Source organism: Siphateles boraxobius, unplaced genomic scaffold (genome assembly GCF_051911475.1).
Source record: "Siphateles boraxobius isolate OS27281-9 unplaced genomic scaffold, OSU_SipBor_1 7, whole genome shotgun sequence".
NCBI classification, from domain to species: domain Eukaryota; kingdom Metazoa; phylum Chordata; class Actinopteri; order Cypriniformes; family Leuciscidae; genus Siphateles; species Siphateles boraxobius.
In genome coordinates this window covers 26,654,525-26,672,049 of record NW_027509197.1, presented here as the reverse complement: position 1 = coordinate 26,672,049, position 17,525 = coordinate 26,654,525, and the positions used below count along the sequence as shown (strand labels likewise).

Here is a 17,525-nt window from a genome sequence, read left to right as displayed (position 1 = left end):
AAATTCTCAACATTATTTCCTTGTTAATCCATTATCACATAAAACTTAACCTTCTACGTGGCAGTGCTACAATGCATTGCCATTCAGTACATGCAAACACTCTCTGTGAGCGATGTAGTAAAACAAGCCAAATATAACTCCATCATCAACTCAAATTAAGTATTCGATGGTTGCATTGAAAAGTGCAAACCTGCATTGATTTGGTCCTTTGATAACGTCCGCAGGAATAACTGGCAGAGACTTGTTGAATTGTGTTTGCCATTGAATGCAATAACAGATAATTTAATTCAGTGTTCCCAATTACAACAATACAATTAGCCTCAAATGTACAGTACCAAACAATCGACTTGTAGTCGAGTTTGCATTTTTTGGCAAAACTGCCAATTGCCATGTCAAAGTAACAATTGTTAAGTTAATTGCTGTGAAAAGGCAATATTTGTATCGACATCTTTGCATGTTACAAGGTGGCTTTCATCACAAATTGCTGATCATTCAATGTGGTTGCAGGTGATAATAGTCTAGATTGAATCTGTCAACCCTCAGAGAGAAATGGCAGAGAAACACAGATAGACAAAAAGAGATGAACAGAGAGGCAGATTAATTATTTTGGGACAGTCTTCATGCTTAAGAGGATGATGTCAATGATAGGAAAAACTATTTTAAAAGCAAATAACCATATAATTGTGCATCGATAAGATGCCAAAATTAATAGACTTAATAATATGCATTTAAATTTGCTTGCAGTCTTTGCAAACATTACAATTATACAGAAATTTACCGAAAAAATACGGTACCAACATTTAAGTTTTACAGATTCAAATTATAGTTACTGTAAAAACATTTCATTGAGTGATGTAATGTGATATAATACCTTCATATGTACCATACTAATATCTGTTTTGTATCTTTGTAATAGACTGACAACCACAAAGAGGTGACAGCACAACAGGTGATGAGAAAGGAACTTGATGAATCAAAGCTCATCACAAGTAGCTCTCTCACAAACTGAGAAGATAAATACTACAGTAATATATAAAAGGTGCATTGTCATTTACACAAATATTTAACAACATCATGGTAACACACGACACTTAAGTAATTAAATAAACATTTAATTACCATTATCCCTAATGTGCATAAATGGTTAGAATAAACTAAGAAGAAACAGTTATTTAAATGAATATATATTAAATGCGAATTGTCACACGGAATTTGAGGAATGTCAATTTACAGTTTTTCCCAGTAAATTATATTTAAACAATTCTTTTTCACTTCCAAAGTTATTCAGTATATAAGGAAACTTACTGTTAAGTTTCCATATCAGGAAACTTTTCTTTTACAGTTAAAATCACAATCATTATTTACAGTGTTTAGCACACTGTAAAAACGTGATTTTTATTTAGTTCATTCAGGAAAATGAAGTTGAACCAGAAAAGAGTTCCAAGTGAAAGAAGGCGGAGTCTCCACGCACACCCATCTATTACATCTATTGCAATCGACCAATGGTATGTTTACCAGCCGAAGTGAACTTTTCGAAGTTCGCTTTGGCAAGCTGTTTCGAACTCCCAACACAAACTCCAAACCAGTAGAGCTAGAGAAATGAAAGACATTTGAGTTACTCTGACACGTCTAATTCTATTTAGCTTATTCAATTCAGTTACAGAGTATTTGAGTTGAGTAAACATGCTAATTTTATTTTAGGAAAACTCACTTCAAACATGTTGAACCAATGTCCACAAGTGAATAATTTAATTGAATTATAAGTATTTTGTACTGAATGTAAAGTCTGGGTCCTGAAGCTAAACTTTGAAAACAAAAAAATGATGTGTTTGCTTTATAAGATATATACACAAGCATATAAAACAAAATTGAAAAAGAACAAGAGGAGACAGGTCTAAATGAATGAAGACACGGCTGTTAGAATGCAGATTTTGCCATGCCCTGCTGCAAAGTCACTCAGGATCTCTGACAATCAGCTTGCTGCCATCAGCAGAGGATATCAGATGCACCCGAAGATACCAAATGTCCTCTGTCCATCTCACTTATAATGCCTGAAACACATTGTTTGAAAAATCAGTGGCATTTTCAGCCCTTTCAAATTGATGTATAATAATTTCAAACTCATTGTCTATAGTAAAAAGTAGCAATTTGACATTTACCCTCAAACAATGATGGTGTAAAACCAGGTACATTTCAGGTTCTTGGGTGTATATGTGGACAGAAAAATATCATGTGGTCGATGTGTGTGTGTGTGTGTGTGTGTGTTTACATCTTTGTGAATTAGTAGTTTCATCCTTGAAAATCACTGCAGCTGAGTCGGCTGCCTTTATGCCCACATTAATGAGGCTATGATTCAACAGTTTTTTTCTCTCAGACTCAGGCTATAAATTTACAATGAGAAGTGACGGAATGAATTCTAGACTGAATGAATGGACTCAATGTACAAAATCCAATTAGCTCAAGTGTATCCCACTAATCATCAGCAACAGAAATCAATGCCGTAATTCAAAGGCACTAATGTAAAAAGTGCAGACAAAACACAGAGGAATGCATTTCTGAGGAATGTTCCTCCATAGCAATCTTAAGTCAGCTTCCTTTGGATGGCACTTTCTACAAATACACTTTATGCTACAAAACTTTACAATAAGGTTCATTAGTTAACATTAGTTAACTACCTCACATAAACTAATAATGAACTGCACTTCTACAGCATTTATTAATCTTAGTTCACATTAATTTCAACATTTACTAATACATTATTAAAATCAAAGGTTGTATTTGTTAACATTAGTTAATGCAATGTAAACTAACATGAACAAACAATGAACTGTATTTCAATGAACTAACATTAACAAAGATTAATAAATACTGTAACAAATGTATTGCTCATTGTTCGTTCATGTTAGTTAATACATTGGCTAATGTATAATGAACCTAATTGTAAACCTCAGTGGCGGCCTGTGAAAAATATTGCAGGTGGGGCTGTCATGCTGGGGGTCTGGGGGTCTCAAAATTCAAAATTTTGAATTTCGTAGATGTGATTTCCTGCATTCTGGTGCATTTTACACCTTAGGACATGCCCTTGCCTATACCAATAAAATAACTTAAACCAGTCAATACCAATGGTCTAAAAATACAATATTAATTTAACTGCCATGTAGAAATCAACAGTTTCACAGGTAATGATAATGAACAAGTTGCATGTTTATTATGCTCCGTGTCCAGATAGAAAAAGTGCAAACGCGTAACAATAAATTATAATAGGGAATACAACAATCTAGTTGTTTAATCAATCCCCAGCTGTAGACTACATATCTTTAAAAGTTCACTGTAGACAAGTTGACAATTGGATAATGGATAAAAGTATGTGTTGATACGAGAGAGAGAGAGAGAGAGAGAGAGAGAGAGAGAGAGAGAGAGAGAGAGAGAGAGAGAGAGAGAGAGAGTGAGAGTGAGTTAAAAGGGATGGAGAATTCTTATTTGTACAGGAACTTTGCTTGTCTATCTTTCTGAGTGGCAAATCTCTCAATGACCCTTGTGTTGAAATCTGGAATATCCCGTGTGAGTTTTTTCTCTATAGAGAGCATAGCCAGAGCGTTGAGGCGATCTTGTGCCATGGTGATCCTGAGGAAAGTTTTTATCCTCTTTAAAGTTGAGAAGCACCTCTCTGATTCTGCTGTTGTCATTGGTGTGGTGATGAGGATCTTGAGAAGACTTACAGTTTCAATGAATGTGTCTTGAAGGTTATTTTCCATTAGAACCTGAAAGAGAGCCAGTGCACCACTGCAACCCTGGAAGTCCTCATTTTCATAGATCAGGGACAGTTGACAGTTGACATTGACAGCAGCGCGGATTGTTAGAAACGGAAGGAAAATAGTGCCGCATTAAAACTGAGGTATGAATTTTGCCCGGCGTGTTTTTTTTGTGTTAAATTAATCAAGCTTTGAAACGCAAATCTTTTTTTCACGTAAAAACGCACAGTTTTGTGGCCCCGGAAAGTAGCCGGGATTACTTCATTCAAAAACTTCCAGCGGTCAGAACTCGGACCAGGGGGGTGACAACAGAGTGGGTCAGTGTGTATACACTATAGTGCTGGTAAGGATTGCATACAACTTCATGTCTTAAATGGGCGAACTAACCCTTTAAGTCTAGCTTTGTCCAACATGGGGTAGGCATCCACTGTGGTTCCTAGTGCTGAATCTGGGAACTTTCTGCGGTGTTGTGGGAACAAGCCTCCTTGCAAGAGAGTGGCGCTGATGCGATGCTTGGTGAAAGAAAACCTCTCCTTGGCATGGCTCATAATGGTATCACATACCTATGAAATGATACATAATTGTAGAAAAGTAAACACAGAAAACATTAAAAGTTTTCACATTTCTCAGTTCAACAGTACAATAAAATCAGCATATTCATAGCAGTTACAATTTTGTTATGAGCAAGTAAGTTTTATTACGTTGTAATTACAATTCACTATCATACAAGTATCATTCTCTTACACACACACACACAAACAATCTCAATAAGCTTTATTGGCTATCTGTCACTCTCTCTCACTCACACCATAATTATTAAATGCATAAATGTGAAAAAAAATCATGATTTCTGCATTCTCCAGTCTCTAATAATGACAATTCAGAATACAAAAATGTGCAAACAAACACAAATGCATAGTAGTAGTAGTAAAATCTTTATTTGTCCCTTTACAGGGCAATTTAAGTAGCTTCAACCTCATATAGGCTAATACGTATACGAATACAGAAATATAATTTCTGTTACTGCTTACCTCTATTGCCAGATGCTGTTGCGTTTATTCTCCCATTGCCCTGCGTTTCTTCGGGGGTGGTTCCTGTACAGGTCCCCATACTCCTCATCCTCAACTAGAGAAGGAACGGAGTCCCTGATCCAAAACAAGTTTCACAAGTCACTGTCCACCCTGAAATTACTGCATCAGAAACCAACTTGCTGGAGATAGAAAATAATTGTAATAAAACTGTATTAAAATATGTGCTATTGTTGTGTTGGGCCTAGTCAATGTCAATGACTCGAGGCCCACAGAGAAGGAAATGAATAGTTTAAATAAAGTCGTTATTTTTATTTTTTTTGCGCACAAAAAAGTATTCTCGTCGCTTGATGAACTTAAGATTGAGCCACTGTAGTCACTTGGACTATTTTAACGATATAGATGTTCAGACATCAGGAGACTACAACGGACAGTCCGGACTGCGGAGAGGATTATTGGTGCCCCCCTGCCAAACCTCCAGGACCTGTACTCTTCCAGAGTGAGGAAGAGAGCAGGTAAAATCATCACAGACTCCACTCACCCTGGACACCACCTGTTTGAACTGTTACCGTCAAGACGGAGACTCAGATCACTGGCCACAAGAACATCTCGGCACAGGAACAGTTTCTTCCCACAGGCCATTTCCCTCCTGAACAGTTAACACTCCTCCCAAGGCATATGCCTGTAAGTGCAATACTCCCACTGTTTAGTGCAATATCCCACAACTCAGGTGATACTTATATGTAGATTTATTTATTTATAATATTCAAAACACTGTAAATAGGTTCATAATCTGTAAATCTGAAAATGTCTATTCTGACTAAACCCAACTGTGATAGTTTTATTCTCATATATTTTTATTTTTATTTTTTATTCTTATAATTTGTAGTATTATGTTTCATGTTGTATTTGTATATGTCCACTGGAAGCCTCAGTACCAAAACAAATTCCTTGTGTGTGCAAGCACACTTGGCAATAAAGCTCTTTCTGATTCTGATTCTGATTCTGATATCTTTAATAACTTTTCGGGGCTGGCAAGTTTCAATACATTAAGAAGCCTATGGAGTGATCCAGCTCTCAGATTTCATCAAAAAATATCTTAATTCGTGTTCCGAAGATGAACAAAGGTTTTACGGGGTTGGAACAATATGAGGGTGAGTAAATACTGACAGAATTTTAATTTTTGGGTGAACTAACCCTTTAAAGCTCATATCATGCCCAGCTTTCAACTTTGCTTTAAAAATATGTTATTTGTTTTTTCTCTTATGACAAATCTTATCATATGGAATATTACTTAATTAGTCTGCTTCTTGTTAGCTAAATTTAGTATACATAAATGTAAATTTGGAGGAAACAAGCCTTTGTATTGGGTATGAAAAATAAGAAAACTGCAAAGTGTTTCAATCTGAAAACATTTTCACATTTTTGTTTAACTTTTAAGTTTGTCACTGTTTCTTTATGTGTCTTTTTTTGTTTGTTTACCCCCTGACTGTAGTTGTAATTCTTTACAATCAATAATAATAATAATTTAAAAAAAAGTTTTTCAAAAGCTGCTTAATTTGTTTAACTAACCTTACACCACCTTACTAACATATTAATAAACTATCAGTTTGACAGACAAACTCTGAGACGCCTGGTCGTCATTTTGGCTCAAACCGTCGTGCTGGGTTATGCAGGAATTCCGGAATACAAAAGTCCTGCCGGAGCCATTATGGCGTGAGGCAATCCAGTTTCATAACCTTGAGTGGGAGGAGTTTGGGTTTTCTGGAAGCTGGGAGCAGCAGAGCTGCTGGAGTTATGAGTGGGAACTAGAGCAACGGCAGCCAGCGTGAGCGAGCAAGGGAAAAGCCTCGCGCGTTTCACAGAAGCCCTGCGCGTGGGTAGAATGAGTAGAATCGGCTGAACTGCGTACTTTAATAACAACCAACAATTGTATCACATAAACAGGGTGCGCTTCTTCTTTTTTTTAATCGACAGAGTCGAATTAGTTAGTTTAGCGTTTAGACGACTTAAATCACTTGGTTCTGTGACTTCAACAGCGATTATTGTGGAGTTGTTTTTAACGCTTGAATTACCTCAGCCTCGAGTGGCGGGATTAAGGGGGCCGGGAGAGAGGGAGGAGAAGGTGGGGCAGAGTGAGTCAATCGGACCGAGCGCTCACTACTGTCTGTCCGCCCGCTTCAACCGAACCATCAACGGATATTTTCCTCTCCAAAACCGACAGGAATCAATAATTTTTTGTTCATCGGAATTTGGAGAGCGATAACGTCGGCTGTCAGCGTTCCCAGGTACTCTGAAGTGTCTACGCTGTAATCCTCTGATATTTACCGATTGGACGGATTTTTCTGAGGGGAGTGTAAATTCCCCGGTCTAGTTGGACCATGGCCGACGACGACGTGCTCTTTGAAGATGTTTACGAGCTGTGCGAGGTCATTGGCAAGTAAGTGTCACGGTTTGATTACTTTGATAACGACACACGGGCAAATGTCCATCTGTAACTCGAGCTGCGTTTTGCATTTAGTGTCGAGTGTCAAAGATGTCACTGCAATTTAGACTTGTGGTGCAGTGCTGCTGTTGAACACATGACAATTACAGTCAGTCGTAACTCTTCAAAACTGCATGTCTCAAGCAAGAGGAATGGGAGTGGCGTGTGTGAGAGATGAGAGAAGTCTACTCTGTGCTTTCAGCATTCATGCAGGTAGATGCTATTCACAACTAACGTTAGAGCGCAAGACAAGCGTTTTTACATTGCCCCCTTAATTGCTATCAAACAGTGATGATTTCTACAAGGGACCATGATAAATAAACCGACTAATTCATTTTTCCAGGGAGGTCAATGTGTCTCCTTAGTTTTAGATGTTATCTAGAAAATATTACTAAGTTAAGTGTGTGCTTGCAGTCATGTTAGTTTGTACCGGTAGTTATGTTATTGGTCATTGTTAATGGTTACTGCATGTCTTTTACATTGAGTGGTCAGTTTTCAATTTATTTTGAGTTCTGGCTTTTATAATTAGTTCAGTTTTTTGATTTCAATATAAGGTCATAAAGACCCAAAATGGACATGAATGTTTCCCTGAATGCCCTGAGATTTTCTCCTACATAGATGGACGATACTGCTTTTTGTATGAGCGATATGATCTGTTATTTTTGTTTCTGATTAATATTATGCTGAATCGATTTTATTTCTATTTTTTGACACAATTACTAAATGATCATTATACTTAAACAATTATATTCATTATGAGTATTATTATTATAATTAAAAATATGATATATTTAATATAACATATTTAGCCTAATTATTGTGATTTCGTTTTTACCATCTAAAAGGTCACAATTACTTGGTGCAATTTATTGGTAGACTTGGTAAACAAGTTGATAAAAATATCAGTAAAACCGGTTATCTTTAACGATTAGAAACAATTTCTTATAGGTAACTATATTTTTAGTGGCACTTCATTGAACCACATTTAAGGTACTTGTCAGTCACAGCAAGAGTACAGTTGTAGACAGGCTTGAAGTAATAAGAATTTCAAATATAGGAATAAAGCTGTAGCGATCTCACACCATAGAGATTAAAGTTGTTTCTGATGTAATGCTTTGTTAAATGAACAGTCCACCGTTTTTTGAAATATTCACCGTCTCCCCTACATTAAGATAGGTGGGCAAAAGCATTTTTGTCTCAGTGCATGCATTGTCTTAGTTTGGCAGTGCTGACGCTAGCTTAGCTTAGCATAATGAATGGAATCCTATGTTGTCAGGTAGCATGTCGTGAGTAAAAGTGATTAAAAAAAAACTAATTACTTCTTGTGGCCTGCATATCCGCAAGTACAAATAGCAATTCAGATTAAGACTAGGCGATTTCCTAGGCAGATATTGACTTGGGACTATATTAGGGCGAATCACAGGCTAAGAACTGCTAAGTTACTTGGGCGCAGTCATATCGCGCTGAATTCATACTGAAATCCCCTATGGAAATCCCCCAACTTCCTCAACATACGGCGTGAATATTAGCTAGCTATTTTTCCTACAGTAGACATAGTGAATGGCGATGAACATGGCGGATTTTGTGATAGATGAAAAGGGTGACTTCTCAGACAGTCAAGATCCAGAACCATACCTCTACGAACCAGAGTTTTCAGAAGAGGAGCTGCGTGCTTTGGATATAGAACGACAGGAGGAGGTTGCGATCGCTCAACAGCCAGAGGACATGAGGATGAGAGCCAACATGAACTGGTGGTGTGAGTGTATGTCCTTTGCTTGTTCTCACAACCTTTTGCTATGCAGGCATTTACCATGTTTGCTGTAACTGTAGCTGTAACTTGTCAAACTCAACACAATCCAAAAGCGAAGATACTCTGTGCAGGTCACGCCGGTATGTTGACGGATTTCAGGTGTTGCGTGATATCTCTGCGGCCAAGTAGCAGTGGTTCGCCTGTGCTTCCCCCCAATATAGTCCCAAGTCAATATCTGCCTAGGAAATCGCCTAATCTTAATCTGCATTGCTAGTTGTACTCGTTGTGAATACGCAGGCAACAATTTTTTTTAATCACTTTTACTCACAACATGGTACCTGACAACATAGGATTCATTCATTATGCTAAGCTAAGCTAGCGTCGGGGCTGCCAAACTAAGACAATGCATGCACTGAGACAAATATGCTTTTGCCCACCTATCTTAATGTAGGGGAGATGGTGAATAAGCCCCATTTCAAAAAACGGTGGATTGTTCCTTTAAGCCACATTACGAGTTTGGTGACTTTTTGGTGTGATTTTTGTCACATGTATCAGCAGGTTTGGAGCCTTTCATAAACTGAAACACAGTTTACACTACCATTTTCAGATTGCAGTTTGTTGTGTTCATGAGAAGAATTGTATTATTGACTACTTTTTTGAAAAGTGGTGTTGTGTTCTGACCCTATAGGTTTTTCCATTGGCTTTTGGATTATCCTAAAAATCAAGCTCCGTGATCAACAAAAGTTTATGATACTTGCACATTTTTTCCCCATCAAGATCATTTTCACAGATAAACACAACATGTATGTATTTTGAAGCCTAAATGCAGTCACCCGAAGTAAAAAACTAAAGGTAGGCTATAAATGAACTACACCACGGTCTCACAAATTCAAAGTCACCATCACTAATCTTCAGACAGCTCTTTCAGTTTTTATCTAATAAAACATTTTCTCAGAAAGTTTGAGTTAGAATAGTTTATAAGAGCACACTTATAAGCATAACAAGGCTGTAAAAGCGGACTGAGTATATCCGTTCAGCGTGATGATTAATATCCTCGGCAGCCTCTGTTGTCCCATTCAGCCTGTTATAAACCGCATTTTCAAGATCTATAACAGCTTAGAAAATCACAAGTGGGGTAATACTGATGTATTATGTCGTAGAATAAAACGTAAAAGTATCTTCAGCTTGTTTCCACCACAGACCTTATTTCACCCACTTATTTAACCAAAAACATTGATTCTGGGACGATGGAACTGGAAGTGCTTAAATGCTAACTTGTTTCTGTATTTTGGCCTACTAATTTAAATCATACCTGCACCAGTCTATGTATGAGAATGGAAGGGAATGTGTAATGGATGAAGTTCATTACTCTTGTCTTGTATGTTTCTTTTCTTCTTAAATCCCGACAGATACCACGTCGTTGAACTGGATGGAACATTTACTTATTGTTTTGACTGTTATGAGATCTCATATTTTTATGTTATATAACCAGGTTTTTCTCCAGCTGTCACTGTTGTGCAAGTGTTTGCCTGAGTTTCAATGTAAAGACAATAGTGGATGTACATTTCTAATACCATGTAATTAGAGCTCCCAACATGCACTCTGACTGGTACTCTGAGTTTGTAATTAGAAGCAGTTCGGTACATGTTGCTGTCTCATAATAACAAACCAACATATAGTTAGCATGTGCACAGTGGTGGATTTTTACCTAACAAACTATGTTTAAGGGCACAATGCGCATTAGCAAAGCAAAATAACAAAGCAATGCAAAAGATGGAAACTCTGTTGATGGTCTGTTTCCATTACATATGTGTAGATACAGGAAGATATTTACCTCTCCCTTGTTTTTATAAAAAATATATTTTAGAATATTTTTTTTGTTTACAGGGCCTTTATTTTGTTCCATAATAGACAAATAAAATTTATTTCAGAATTACACACACGAGGAAATCCTTTTTGTCTGTCTGTGTGGCTTGTCGCTGTTCTGTGCCCACCCCGAGGCCTCACGCTTGTGTTTGGAGGTAAAGAGGAAAGAGGATGATGTCCATTAAGCAGATACACTCCCACTGACACTGCTTCTCTCCCTAGGCCAAGTTCTGTGAGCTCAATAAGAGATGTGGGTGTGTGGGTGTGCGTGCTGTGTGTATGTCTGTTATTATAAACGGCACAGGATGCTATAGTACAGGACAAAGGGTCAGAATAGCTGACCAAGACACCCTGCAGTGCCATATTTCACTGTTACATTGCGTCTGGCCTCTCGTCTGTTTTTAAAACACTTAAAGCTGCTGTCCTCCAAGTTGCCATTAATAATGTGTTATAAAAAAAAAGCAGAACAGACATATTAAGTTTGTTTTTTGCACTCTCATGTTCAGGACAGGTGTTTTGTGGAATAAAAACTGGTAATCTATTCATTGTTTGAGTCTCACACTGCCATGGCAGATGGCTTTGCAAACTATTAGGCACGGGGACTAGTAATATGCCAAAGCCCAGAGCTGGATTTTGTGGCTGAATTTGGCTCCTATATGTTGTTATTAGTCAAATACAGTATGCTACTTCCAAGGGCTTTAAGTCCAGAGTGATTGTGTTGTTTAGGCACTAATGCTATAGGCTAGTAGTCTCAGCCAGAGTGATCTAGCAGTCTGATTGAGCTTTGCTGATGCATGAAACCGTCAGCCAGCAGCCCGAACAAGAGTTTGTCAACAATTTGCTGCACAGCAGATTTAGCTCTGTTAAACCTGCCAGTGCAGTCTAGCAAAACACAATCAAATTGTTTAAAATCTTAAATCCAAAGATTAAAGTGATATAGAGACCGGGAACGTTTTCATACACACAGGTAATGTAATATAACATTTTCGGGCTCCAGAAACCTGCTCATACAGACCTCTTTTGTCCACAGAGAGCAGTAGATAACTCATGGTCTCCTGCAGGTTAGTCACCAGTGTGCACAAATCAAACCTTCCTCCAGCCTTTTAAAACCCCCAGGATTCTGGGTCCTGTTGTGAAAGCGCCATGAACTAGCAGTGACTGACCTTCATTTATCCCTACCTGGAGAAGAAAAATGTTGTTAATAAAGTCAAGCACCCCCTACACTTAACCTCAACCCCTCAAAACATGTTAACATTTCATTAACAGCATGCTTATGTTGTTTAATAGTGTTTTTTGATGAGTGTATGAGGGGGTGGTAATGAGGTTAGTAATAGTGTGTGTCACTGTCTTTGATTCGAGGCTGACTGACACACTGACCCAGATGAGAGAGCAAGATCGCCTTGCTTGAGCATCTAGCTTTGAGCAAAAGGTGGGGGAGTGTGATTAAGTTTGACAGTGTTGTGACTTTCCTCTGCTTTGTGCTGTTATGAGCTGAGTTTTGGCAATCTGTGCCGAGGTGGAAGCGGACAGCAGGTTGTTATTTTTGTTATATTGTCACTCAGGTTGTACCAAATACTTCTTTCATTTGGTCTTGTTTCTATATTCTGCAGCTTTTCTCTTCTTATCATACACTTCGTATACATTTTTTCTCTTTCAACCCTCAGCCATTTTCAAAGGAATGGCTGAAACTGTTACTCATCACACATAATACACCTGAAAGTGCGCATGCGCAGAAGGGACGAGCACGTACAACGGCCTTACGTAAACATATCACCAGAATGATTGACACTTAGGTGGACCAATAGTATAGGCTACCCACCCGGAAAAAGAAAATCCTCCGCTATACCTTTAAAAGAGGAGAAAGTGGCGCGGACTGCGCTTTACACGTAACATGTGAACGTGGATCCGTGCACTAGCTCTTAAAGTGAGAGTAGCCTAAAATGTGTCTGTCATTATTGTATATAAAACAACAAAAGATATCATTAATTGTAAGGAATCAGGATTAATAGCCTATGTATTCAAATTATACAGGACTAAAAGACTATTCCGTGTTATTTTTCATTTGATTACTTTTTTCTGTTTCTAGCATTTCTGAATATTAGTGTTAGACCTAAACTTTTCTCTTTATTTCATGTATTTATTTGTGCTGCTTTTTCAATTTAATTCAAAGATTGAAATCAAGCTTCCTTTTGTTGTGTAAACTAAAAAAAATGACCCCATTGTAAAAACACAAATGCAATGAGTGAGCAAACATTTAGCTAAACGTATTTTTTTAAAATTGTCAAAAAACTCCCCCCCTCAAATTAAAAAATCCCCCCCATAAGAATAACCTAAAGGGGGATTTCCCCCCATATTTTCCAAAACGAAATTCAGGCCCTGATTTAATAAGGAACCAGTGTAAAATTGAACATGTAACTTTTCCTCTGCATTTCATCATATTCCTTCTTCCAGCACTTTTTGATGTATTTTTATTTTATTTCTATTCATTTGTGATCACTCACGCTCTGTTGCTACTTTCTGCCATCATCAGTGCATTTGGCTTTTTATGTTGGTGTTTTTTTGGAGGTCACAGGATGTGAATTTGGCTTTTGGTATATCAGCTAAATAGATAAAAAAATAAATTGTGGTAATCTTCACATAAGTTGTAGTTCAAAAGTATTTTGGAATAATTATGTTTATTTATGTAATTAAATTAACTGAACTGAGGTAGCTACAGCAATCTGTTATGCCACTTTAAGCCTAAATTCTGGTATTTAGTTTTTGAAATTTGTAATGAAATTGACAGAATTGGAAAGAAGAGACTGTGGCGAGCAGGACGATGCCGAGGGCCGTGAGAGAACGGCGTGAGGCCGGTGGCGTGATTATTGATGAGCGAGACCTGCACTATGCAGCGGTCTCGTATCTCTCACGAAGGAGCAGAAGCACAAAAAAAGGAGCCATGACAGTGAAGATCGAGAACGGCCAGGCCTGGATTTTATGTTGCATTTCTGTTTTATTATATGTTTACTAGGGGTGGGAGATATTGACAAAAATGAATATCTCGATATCGATATTCAGACGATATTTTTGCAATCCTGGAAAAAGAAATGTGTGCAAACTGGTAAAGAAGGTCCAGTTGGTCTTTTGACTTGCTGCATTTGACCTATTATTGTATAGAATTACTAGTACATAAAGATATGAGACATTATTGATTTAAAGACTCCTAAACTTTTTAAAATAATAAAATATTATTCAATAGTCATTTATTATTCAAAGTCTTTATTGTTCTTTTATATTTTTAATAGGGGTGTAACGGTTCACAAAATTCACGGTGTTGCTTCAAGATCGGATCGCGCTGCACTGATATTTGTCCGAAATGATAAATGGTCCGTAAAGCACAAAATAATGAGTTTCGTTCCGCTTTCATTACATTTGCCAGTTGATGTTGCGCAACATTGTGGTGTTCGCTCCAGCGCGGATTTTGGTCGGCAGGAAAAATGGTCCAACCACCGGAATGGTTCGGTTTGTAATGCGTACGGAACCGATCTCTTGGGAAAATGTATTCCATCTTTTGGACTCATACAACGCAATTTTCTAATGATGCAATCACGAAGCTCGCCACTCGAGGACGCCACAGACATTTAAGAAAACCTTTTTAACTTAAGATCATTTTTCCACAAACAACGCATATTTCGCGTTCTCTTTACGATTTTGGATTGTTGCTTCAACCTAAACGTCATAACACACAGGTAAGAACTTCGTAGTTGTATATTGCAAATTAGTAACTTTAGGAGCTTACTCTCGTGCAATTGAGGAACGATCGTGATTTTGTACTAAAAATAAAATACAGTCAAACAAACCCCTACAGTATTAAAATCGCTACATATAATTGTTTAGAAGGTTATAGTGTGCGTTATTTGTTTTCTCTTTAACTTCCTTCAGCTCTTTTCATGTTTGGGGGGTCGGATTGTACAAATTATGAAATATTCGATAAACGATTTAAACGATATATCGCCCACCTCTAATGTTTACTTTACTTTCGTTTTGTATTTATGTAGTTTGTTTATTTTATTAAAAGTTGTGAAACGTTTGCCGGTTCCCGCTTCCTCATCCCTGTAATAATGAACTGTTGAAACTGTTACAGAGACATATATAAAGTCACAAAGTTTATTGGGATTATTGCATGGCAGGCTGTGATGCGCGCTACAAATAATGCTCATTGTTGTTCACACATCAACTAAAAACAGCATAGACTGATTAAGTATGTCATAGATAGATTTTTGGGATTCAAGTATCAAATCGAAGTTGTTTGTAATAAATTCTCCTGTGTCTCTAAACTGTTCTGATGCCAGCAGGGCATCAGCCCTTGCTCGTGCCTTAGAACGTCATGTTCTAAGCCTTAATGTTCTCTGCCTCACTGAGAAGACAACTGGCCCTCTTTTCTGTTTAAGAGATGCTGCATAGAGCCAAATGACACTGACAGTCCTTTTCAGGTCACTAGCTCTTCTACCTTATTAAAGCCAGAAGCAGATGCTGTTTGATTGCTTTCTCTCTGTTCATGGACTTTAAAAACGCCCCCTGTGTAAAAAAAAGTGCCTTTTGAGTTGATAGATAGGCAGCAGTGCTAATAATTTCTCACTTCCTGTGAAGGCTAATGCTTTGGCAATTGGCAGAGACACAATGTGTTTCCTCTCCTTAACTTGCTCTGCTCAACTGATGTTGCCCAGTGAGGTATTAAGACCATGAGGTAAGCGGACAGTGCTCTTCCTTCTCTTCTGCAGACTGCAGGTGCTGCCTATTACTCATTCTCACAAAATACAGCATTGATCCATGTGAAAAAAACATTCATCAGCCTGGTCACAGTGATGGTTTATGTGGATGTTTAAAGCATGAAAACTCTTCTTAGAAAAGTTCCCAGGGCTTGAATTTCGGTGCCGTACTGCGGTTATTGCGTGTAATTTTAATAATTCCCTGAGGTCTCGCACATAATCCGGGAAATTCCAGCAAACATTATTTCACTTTAGCATGTAGGCTGTATGAGTAAACTAATCCACACCGATTATAAAATCAAATCAGTCATTTTAAAACTTTCTGCGAGAAAGCGTGAGTGATGATCTCTTTCTCTCTCAAAATGGGTTGCACAAGGCAAGCGTCAAGCACTTCAGGCGGCGATACTAGATTCTCGCTGTTTGCACAATTAGGCCAGTGTTGCATCGCCACAAAAGTTTATCATTTGCACGTCTTTAAGTCTTACCAGTTTAATCAGTCTAGCGATTTTAAACTATTTAGTACTCGCACGCTCTCTTGGAGATTAGTTTTCTCTGCGCACATACACAGTAGGGAAGTGCATCTCATTAACGGAGGCCGATGCGATACGCATCTCGGTGCACTGCCAACGATTCATTAAAGATACATATAAGCAGCTACCGATGCAATATGATTCACTACTATTACGATGCAGTGCGATCCGATTTCGAATCAACGCGATGCTATTCAATGTAATACATAGGCTACAATGCAATGGAGAAAAAAATAATGCTATGCAATTCAATATGGTATACAGGGCTCTCAAGTGTCATGCATTGAGCGTGACAATCACTCATTTCGTACTTTTGTCACGCACTCCCGCCACACATTGTATTTCTCACATGGAAAAACTATTTATAATATATTTAATATGCCGCAGCGCCCAAAATTTCTCTGACCGCACCGTTCTCACTATGGAACCGGCAGGAATCAAGCGCGTCTCCCCTGGAGTTCTTAGTCGAGCCCGCCACTTATCAGCCAATCAAAAAAAAAGAAAGGGGCTACACAATAGCCAATCAGAAAATAGCACTATTGTATCTGGGTAAGATTTAACGCAACAACAAATGAAAAAAATAAAAATTGTCATGAAACAACCCCATTCCGCGACCCGTTCAATCTGACTTTTAACACATGGCTCTTTCACAAACAAAAGATTTGGTTTTCACACAACCAAAATATTAAATAAAAACAGACATTCTTTTCCTGTCCTGTCTCCAGTTACACTTTTAACAGCTGACACATTTAACAGTGAAAAAATGTAGGCTAATGTTAATGTTTAACATAAACAATAATAAATAAATAAAAAACTTTTCACAAACAGGTCTTTCATAACTGTATGAAAAAAATACTGTATTAAATGTAAAAAACATTTACATTTATTATTTTAGCAGACACTTTTATCCAAAGCAATTTACAAATGAGAACAATAGAAGCAGTGAAACTAACAGTCGGACAACAATATCAGGGATGGAAATTAGCACCCGCCACCAGCCAAATGCAGGTGATTTCGTGTTGTGGCGGGTAAACTCGCTTCGCCTACTGGCCACCGTGGCGGGTAAATAAAAATAGCATACTGTTTCACCCGACGGCGGACACTTTTAGAGGTCGCACACCTTCAAAAAAAATGTGGCGTTACATCGCAGGCGTTAAGAGGTCCGCAGAGAAAACAACTCAGGAGGAGCAAGTGGACAAAGAGGCGAAGGTCAAAAAACGTTTTTTTAAAGAACGATGGAGAAAAGCAGACAATGGGGAGTCCCGCGATTGGTTGGTTTACGACGAGACAAGTCTGACAATGTTCTGCTCGGTATGTCGTCAACACGCTTCAGAAGATGCCAAAACGAATAGTTTCATTGTTGGGA

The 17,525-nt window shown here is 37.9% G+C and overlaps 1 protein-coding gene across 50 annotated transcripts in view; it reads left to right on the top strand.

Moving 5' to 3' along the window:
- The first annotated feature begins 6,522 nt into the window (after positions 1-6,522).
- The window catches only part of caska (calcium/calmodulin-dependent serine protein kinase a), a 224,112-nt gene continuing 213,109 nt past the window's right edge, over positions 6,523-17,525 (top strand). For all 50 annotated transcript variants that reach the window (XM_077215443.1, XM_077215438.1, XM_077215433.1 and 47 more), the window contains exon 1: positions 6,523-7,220. In XM_077215443.1, the coding sequence (XP_077071558.1) occupies positions 7,162-7,220 (59 nt within the window). In that variant the 5' untranslated portion in view covers positions 6,523-7,161. The remainder of the gene's footprint in view (positions 7,221-17,525) is intronic.